The sequence below is a fragment of the Bidens hawaiensis genome, unplaced genomic scaffold (genome assembly GCF_021521415.1).
Source record: "Bidens hawaiensis isolate Kalapana, Puna unplaced genomic scaffold, B.hawaiensis_p1.1 tig00038511_1, whole genome shotgun sequence".
Taxonomy (NCBI): domain Eukaryota; kingdom Viridiplantae; phylum Streptophyta; class Magnoliopsida; order Asterales; family Asteraceae; genus Bidens; species Bidens hawaiensis.
In genome coordinates this window covers 137,432-145,811 of record NW_027496757.1, presented here as the reverse complement: position 1 = coordinate 145,811, position 8,380 = coordinate 137,432, and the positions used below count along the sequence as shown (strand labels likewise).

At 34.9% G+C, this 8,380-nt stretch overlaps 1 protein-coding gene across 1 annotated transcript; it reads left to right on the top strand.

Annotated features, from left to right (window-relative positions):
- Positions 1-3,614: 3,614 nt before the first annotated feature.
- LOC143590377 (putative galacturonosyltransferase 13) lies at positions 3,615-8,101 on the top strand. The gene is made up of 6 exons (XM_077070878.1): positions 3,615-4,139; positions 5,192-5,247; positions 5,376-5,534; positions 5,606-6,196; positions 6,293-6,595; positions 7,349-8,101. Exons 1-6 carry the CDS (start codon positions 3,887-3,889, stop codon positions 7,628-7,630), a joined length of 1,644 nt encoding a protein of 547 aa, XP_076926993.1. The 5' UTR covers positions 3,615-3,886; the 3' UTR covers positions 7,631-8,101.
- Positions 8,102-8,380: the final 279 nt, after the last annotated feature.

Below are 8,380 nucleotides of genomic sequence, written 5' to 3'. Positions count from 1 at the left end.
GAAGACGCCATACAAACCAGCCGACTACGGATGGTCTAATACACAGCCCCGATCATTTATACTCTTGTTACTTTTCTTCGGCACCCTTAAATGCAATCATAAGTCGTCGACTTAGGTGGATCCTCTTTTTAAATGACTGATATATAACAAATGATGACTTGTAAGAAGCTAGCCGGAAAGAATTACAAGTGCATCAGAGGTTATAAAATTAATCCGCCAACTAATCTTTGAATTATGATTCCTATTACAGAAAAGAACAATGTCAAAAATAGTTTTCTTTGTAATCTTGTTGGCATGAAAGACGATATTATTTTTGAATCGCTACAACACCCACCAAGTTGTCATGACAATAGCTTCGACCAAGCATTTGTTACCTCAAATTTAACGAGTCAATCCACAAGCAAATTTCATTCACGCAATTTTGAACCTAACAGTGTCAAGTTCGACCATTTACCAATAGCTCTCAACAAATGATCTGATGTTTGGGGCTCAACATCAGAAAATTATTGCTCGGTGTGTGGGGGTGGGGGGTTGTCCTCGGAGCCCTTGATTGTATAGGGTTGAAGTTGCCTAGGCTTTATGGTTTATTTTACGTTTGGTGGTGTGTATCTAATTAATGTCACAAATCATACCTCAATCGAAAAAACGTATATACCACCTCAAAACCTTACCTTCACATATCTCTAATGTCTAAAACCCGTTGTGTTCGGTCATTAATGTCAATGCTCATTGAAACCCTCATGAGGACCACGAAAAAGGTTCTTTTTTTAACCTTTTGTTATTTTCTTTTGTTTTTAGGTATAAATATACAATGGTATTTTCGTTACAACTTAATTATAACTATAGTATAAAACAGAACTTTGGTGTCACATCTTCGTTTAAGCAATGAAATGCTAATGTGTGCCGCACCAATCATGTTACTCCATCTGCTTCTTTCTACTCAAACCATCACTACACCTGCAACCTTTCATGTCGCCATTTGATCCAGCCACCCCACCCCCGGGCAATTGAAGTTAGCCTCTATTCTGCATCAATCCCCACTACCTTCTTGTCCACCCATCGATCTTGAATGAACTCTAAATCGATATTTCTTTAATTAGAATGAATAATCAAACATGTTACTCTTGAGAAAACATTAAAAATTGCAGAAGTAATCTATATAAACTTGAAACCAAAATCACCATATAACTTTACTGCATGCATCATTCATGTAATTAACTCTAATTGAATTAATAATATATTACATTTAATTCCTTTGAATACGCCCTGAATGAATTCTTTGATGTAGTTATTTTAAATAACTTACGGGGAATTTTAGGCTTGAGTCTTGAATTTTTTTTTATATAACCAAGTACAGTGCCCATTTATAGTTGTACTTTTAAGCAACGTATCTATAAATGTGTCGGTGCAAGAGACAAGATTTGAAGTCACCATAATTACGTGGATGATGCATGTATAGGCTAGTCTACTAATCATGGTGCCACTGCCAATAGAGCGAATGGGGGTCAAAAGTAAATATGTTCGTTACTTTTATGGAATTCATGGAATTGATAAAACTTTTGATAACAAATAGTACATGATTTCTCTGATCCCTTATATATCAAATTTGTAATCATGAATCATAACTCAAACCAAGAATTTAAAAGCAAAGGCTCTGTTACGTTGAATAAAAGCTAGCTTGCTTCCGGCACGGTGCACGATATACGCGCAAACGCAACCTGTATGTGTAAACAATGTCATCCGCATAACTGATGCTTGAGCGTCCGTAACTTGTGGCGACAAGCAAAAAGCAAAGATGAAATGTACAATATTCATTTACTTTTTAACCCAATCTGTTTTGACGAAACGGACCTGCGACCCGGAAATGTTTTAACCCGAAGCCCGTTTTGACATGAACCCTTTCGATTTAAACCCATTTCGACATGAACTAAATTAACTCTTTTTGTATTAACATGTTCCAACCCTAACCCGTTTCAACACCATTAGCCGAACCTACCCGACCTGTTGCCAGTAATAACTGATAATCACGTAACATGTTAGTTTTTTTTAAAATTAATAAACCACAACAATACCATCTTTAAATTAAAGATAATAAAACGCTCGTTTTTATGGTGTAATTTTTTAGAAAAGATATTAACGTGTGAAAAAATTACGGCCGTTAAAAAATCATAGGGTAGCTGGTTTATAATTAGAGGGAAAATGTGTAACTATTTAATATATTAACAAAACTTGATTGAAGTTGAATTCTTAAAATTCTATGCATTATTACTTGTATAGTATGCAATAAGAGTGGTACCTCTTAAAATTTAAGCGACCCCTTAGTCTAATATTATATATAATATAGATATAGATTTGATTTCACTTTTGTTTTTTTTATGCATCTGTTTTGAGTGTTTCCACTTAACTTTACACATTTGGACTTTATTTGCTTTTGTGATATTTTATTTTTATAAAGTATTTTACCTCCTTGCTTAATATAAAATAATTAAAATTACCAAAACCCTATTCACCTTTCATCTAGTCTTTAATGTGACCTTGATGTGTGTAAGTCATGAAGCGATATTAATGTTAATTGCCAGCTAATATGACCTTGAAACAGTTTTGAAGCAACCATTAACATCACTCGTTTATGTCATTTTCACTTTGAGAGGTGATAGGATTGTTAGGGTGTGATATAAAAGGCCATGGATTTAAATCCTATAGAGTGAAAAAATTTAGTCGTTCAAAAAATAAAAACCATCACTCTTTTATGATCTATACGTTAGAAGAATAAAAAGAAGGCAAAGTCGAAGAAAACCACCGACATATACTCAATCGAATACTGTATTATACAAGTTGCATGATAGACGAAAATTGGTTATACATGTCGTATGATTTGAGGGGAAGCAACCTTGTTCGACCCGTATAAGCATTATTTATGGCTAAACTAGCATAAAAGTGACTAACGTGACGTCACACACCGCTAACAAACCAAACACAACCTGTATGATGAAATCAAATGATGTATATATACATTGGTATGATCCGGTACAAATGAAATCTACCTACTAAGCATACAAATAGCTTAAGTAACAAATATCACTCTACTGTTATACTCTAGTTACATATATACATTTAGTATGTCAATTTCATGAAAAAAGAACTAACCAAGAACACCTAACTAAAAGCTTGAATATAATCGAATTTAAACGAGCTTAAACCTAAATCAAACACAAATAATAATCAAACCCGAGTTCTTTCTTTGCATACCAAGCTTGACTATATTCACAACCATAAATAAAGCTATATTCGATACGAACATAATAACTTTCATTATATTTTTTAAAATGACTATTTTGATTCAGGTGAAATCATCATCCAAGACCAATGCCCGTGAACACTCGTCTGAAGGCACAACAATGCGATAAGAAAAACCATGTTCAGTTCAAGAATCCAACTAGCGAGAATCACATACTCGTCTCGTCTTCCGTCATACCCGATGCAGCCAAAATTAAATGATGGCCCGGGTCTATAAAAGATTAAAAGGAATTGGGAAAATAAGAGTAAGATCCGAGTAAATGACGTTTAGAAAAACCTACGAAAAATAAGTAAATAAATAATAATAATAATCTCTCGCTCTTGTTTTTCTTTCTTCGATCCAAAAAGTCAATCATGAATGAAGAAATAAATCTATAATTCCATTCTATATCTATCTATGCAATTTCGAAGATTCCTAGATTTATATAAACCCCTAATTTCCTGTCTGCACCATTTATTCATAATCAATCCAATGCATTGGTGTTTGACAACAAATAATTCGATTGATAACAACAACAGAAAGGTGTCTGGATCTGAATACGATGAGATTGCTGTTGATTGTCGGTGGTGTTGTTATTAAGGGGTCATTATGCAGCTGCTACATATCTCCTCACATAGTATGACAACAAGTATAACCATATCCACCACCAACAGTAATAATAACAACAACAATGGAGGCAGCTTTACTTCTGAGGACTTAATGAAGATCAAAGTCGCAGCTCGTCATATCTCTTACCGTACTATATTCCACACCATTCTCATTCTGGCTTTCTTGTTACCCTTTGTCTTCATTCTTACTGCCCTTGTTACTTTGGAAGGTGTCAACAACTGCTCTTCAATTGGTATGCTTTCTTATTAGGATTTAGATCTTGATAGATCTTCCTTTGCCAATCTGAATTAGGCTTCTTATTGTTTCTTTATTAATGTTTTTGGAATGTGCAGACGGGTTTAGATCCATCTAACCAAATTAACGACTGTGAACGAACCGAACAAGGGCATGCTTGTGTTCGTTTGTTTAAGTTTAATGAACATTAGCACTTAATCAGACAATTATTTGTGTTCATGTTTGTTTGTTTAGTTAAACGAACACAGACTTTTTGTTCGCATTCGTTCGTTTATTAAATGAACGAACGTAAACGAACTTCCTGTCGGACGGTTTGCTGAACGTTCTGTTCTTTTACAGGCCTAACTATGCTTTCACTTTTTTACTTGGGTCGTATGAGGGGCAAATCATATGGGCCGTATGATGGTTTCGATTGGCTGATCTGACCGGTGACGAAGTCATACGGTTTGCTTGACCTTTTTCGCCCTGTCATATTTCCCGAATGATGCGTTAGTACATTTTTGTGGGTGGTGTTTGTTTTACATCTTCAAGTTTACGCAGCTGATATATTCTCTGTTCGTTTTATATTTCTGATGATTTGGTTTTAAAAATATGGTGAGAAATTTGTCAAAAAACATGGTGGATGATGCTCCAAAATTCCCGTTGTTTACAACCTTTTCTAGTGTTTCCAGCCATGTCAAATTCAGTTTAAGATAGTCTGTATGTTTATATTCTACCATTGTAGGTAGGTGACACAATGCCATGTTTTTACTGTCACATATTAATAAGAACTTCTCTGTTTTTTATTAAGTTTCTTTTGTGTTGCTGCTTAAACCTTTCTTGTTTAATAAAGCACATGTCGATCTGTATCTCTTATTATGACAGCGATATATGTATCTTTATGTCCCATCTATTTTTCTGTAACTCTCCTATTGATGTAATATTAAATGCCATCTCTTGTTTAGCAGGCTTTTGGCATTAATCTCTTTACAAATGCTATCTTTTTTTACTGATAATACATCTAATGTTGCACGCGGCATACAGTCATTAACAAATTCTTCCATGTTTCAGATTGTTTAGGCAGGCGTTTGGGACCAAAGCTTCTTGGGAGAGGTGATGATACAGAGGTAAGATCACAAGTTGTTATCCGTAAAGACTTCATTTTTCATTCCAGATTGCTGTTTCTTGCTTAATTATGTTAAATGCTAGCCTACTATATCTCTAGAACTTGAAACATTTTCATTTTTGGTGGCAGCAGAGGTGTCTTACAGATTTCTACACGGTCCTTAATCAAGTTCATTCTGTAGAACTCCCAGATGATCTAAAGCTTCCTGATAACTTTCAACAACTCGTTTCGGAAATGAAAAACAACAAATACAACACCAAAACATTTGCTCTTATTTTAAAAGGAATGGTATGTGTTTTATCTGACTTTTTTTAACAGATTTACTTCGTAAAATATCTTATATTGGGCTACCTTGACAGATGGAAAGATCTGAAAGAGAGATCAGAGAATCTAAATTTCAAGAACTTATGAACAAACACTTTGCAGCAACTTCGATTCCAAAAGGCATTCATTGTCTTTCATTGCGTTTAACTGATGAATATTCTTCGAACGCTCACGCAAGAAAACAATTACCTCCACCAGAATTACTCCCGCTTCTTTCCGATAACTCCTACCACCACTTTATTCTGTTCACCGACAACATTCTGGCAGCTTCAGTGGTGGTCTCGTCGGCTGTCCAGTCATCTCTCCGGCCTGAAAAGATTGTGTTTCATGTGATAACCGACAAGAAAACGTATGCAGGCATGCACTCATGGTTTGCGTTGAATTCCATGTCACCGAGCATTGTGGAAGTCAAAGGTGTTCATCAGTTTGACTGGTTGACCCGAGATAATGTTCCTGTTCTTGAAGCTGTGGAGAATTATGATGGAGTTAGAAATTACTACCATGGGAATCATGTTGCGGGTGCCAATATTAATGTCACATCACCGAGATTATTTGCCTCCAAATTGCAGGCTCGAAGTCCCAAATACATATCATTGCTAAATCATCTTCGCATATATTTGCCAGAGGTAATAATACAACTTATTACATATATGCATATATGTTAGATTCATGCATAAATGCAGATTATGTTTAATGCATTAGTTATTTTTAACTTTTTGCAGCTCTTTCCAAACCTTGATAAGGTGGTTTTCTTAGATGATGATATTGTAATACAACGTGATTTGTCGCCACTTTGGGATATTGACCTCGGTGGAAAAGTCAACGGGGCAGTTGAAACCTGCAAAGGTGAAGACTCGTGGGTAATGGGTAAACGGTTCAAAATCTACTTTAATTTTTCTCACCCGCTTGTAGCAAAAAGTTTGGACCCGGAAGAATGTGCTTGGGCTTTTGGTATGAATATCTTTGACTTGCGCGCATGGAGAAAAACTAATATTAGAGACACCTATCACTCGTGGTTGAAAGAGGTAAGCGGATGCTAAATATAGATATTAGATTTCTAGTAATTCCTAGTTAGGGTTTATCTGTGTAGTTAGGCTTGTATTAAGTTTCTCTAGGTTTTATATCTGGTTTCATATGTATTTAGGCTTGTAAACAAACTGAACAAATGTGAACGGAGCATGTTCGTGTTCATTTGATCGAACACGAACAACTAAACGAACGGGGTTTTCTTTTTCGTGTTCGTCAAGAGTATAAACGAACGGTTCGCAAATATAAACGAAGCATGTAACTGAATATAGATAAATCAACATAACTGAACTAAAGCCAATTAACAGTAATGTGAAGACCAATGTGTTGGGCTTAAAAGGTTACTAAAACTACACTAAGGTGTAATGGGCCAGAAAATTTTAAACAAATATATTAACGAATGAGCTTAAAAAAAGTAGCTTTACAACCATAAATGAAAGAACATAAAACAAATTTAAATGAACAAACAAGATATGTGTTCATGTTCGTTCGTTTAACTAAATGAACAAATTTTTTTGTTCTTGTTTGTTCGTTTATCAAGTAAACGTACATTAAACGAATTTACAGCCAAATGGTTCACGGGCTATTCACTAAACCTTCAGTTTGCTTACAGGCCTAGTTGAAATAACTAATAACAAGATTCAGTTAAAATGTAATCCATTACTTTTACACCAATATCTTTATTTGGCTAATAATGACAAAAAAAGATATATACAGTTACAATTAAATATTTTCAACTTTGTTGTTTGCAGAATCTAAAGTCAAATTTGACGTTATGGAAGCTTGGAACATTACCACCAGCTCTAATTGCATTTAGAGGTTATGTTCATCCAATCGACCCGTCATGGCACATGTTGGGCCTGGGCTACCAGAACAACACCAGCGTTGAAAGTGTAAAAATGGCTGCAGTAATTCACTATAACGGTCAGTCAAAACCGTGGCTAGAGATCGGGTTCGAGCATCTGCGTCCGTTTTGGTCAAAATACGTCAACTACTCAAATGAATTTGTGAAGAACTGCCACATATCGGAATAACAGTGATTGGTATACAAAGAATTTTGCATACATATATTTGACAGAGTGGCGGTGCAACTCTTGAGAAAGACGGACCCACCGTGGGTCCCACATTCTTTCGGTTTGTAACACAATCCTTTCTTTATTCAGACAATATTTAGCCCTTCATATCAGGAGGGTATACAGTAATTGATAGGATGATGAAATAATAGGAATTTTAAGTTTGGGCCTGCCAGAAAGTATTTAAGATGAAGAAGATGAGTATTCTCGAATTTAGGCCCGGCCCAGTTAGCATCAGAAAAGGATATGATTATTTGTTTTTCATATAAGATTTCTTTCTTTATAATTATGTCAATTTGTAGAACCACAGATGGTTGAAATTTGTATGTCACAGAGAACATTATTTATAGGTTATAAGTGGGTACTGGTCATGTATGAATATGATTCATGAGAAACATATAAATTGTGCAGTAAATTCTTTTTGATCTGAGTTTTTATGCTACTGTTTGTTGCATTTGTGACGAGAATCTTGATTTGTATACATGTCACCTTCGTGTAAGAGCATCTACAATGAGCGTTGTGTGACACCAGTATTGACATTTCAAATTACTTCATTGCATACCTTTATTTATCTTTGGGTTACAATATGAAATTGGATGTGATTGTATACTATGTTGATTTAAATGAAAGATCTTAAACCAATTTACTGATCTTTATTTATGTATATTTATGCAGTTTAGAGCATTCTCAATTGGTTCCCTAAAGATATAA

Bases quoted from the DNA above. Each gene is read 5' to 3' on its own strand.
- LOC143590377 (XM_077070878.1), top strand. From the start codon at position 3,887: ATGCAGCTGCTACATATCTCCTCACATAGTATGACAACAAGTATAACC. The intron at 5,535-5,605 runs GTATGTGTTTTA...CTACCTTGACAG, and splicing joins CTCTTATTTTAAAAGGAATG to ATGGAAAGATCTGAAAGAGA. The intron at 6,596-7,348 runs GTAAGCGGATGC...TGTTGTTTGCAG, and splicing joins ATCACTCGTGGTTGAAAGAG to AATCTAAAGTCAAATTTGAC.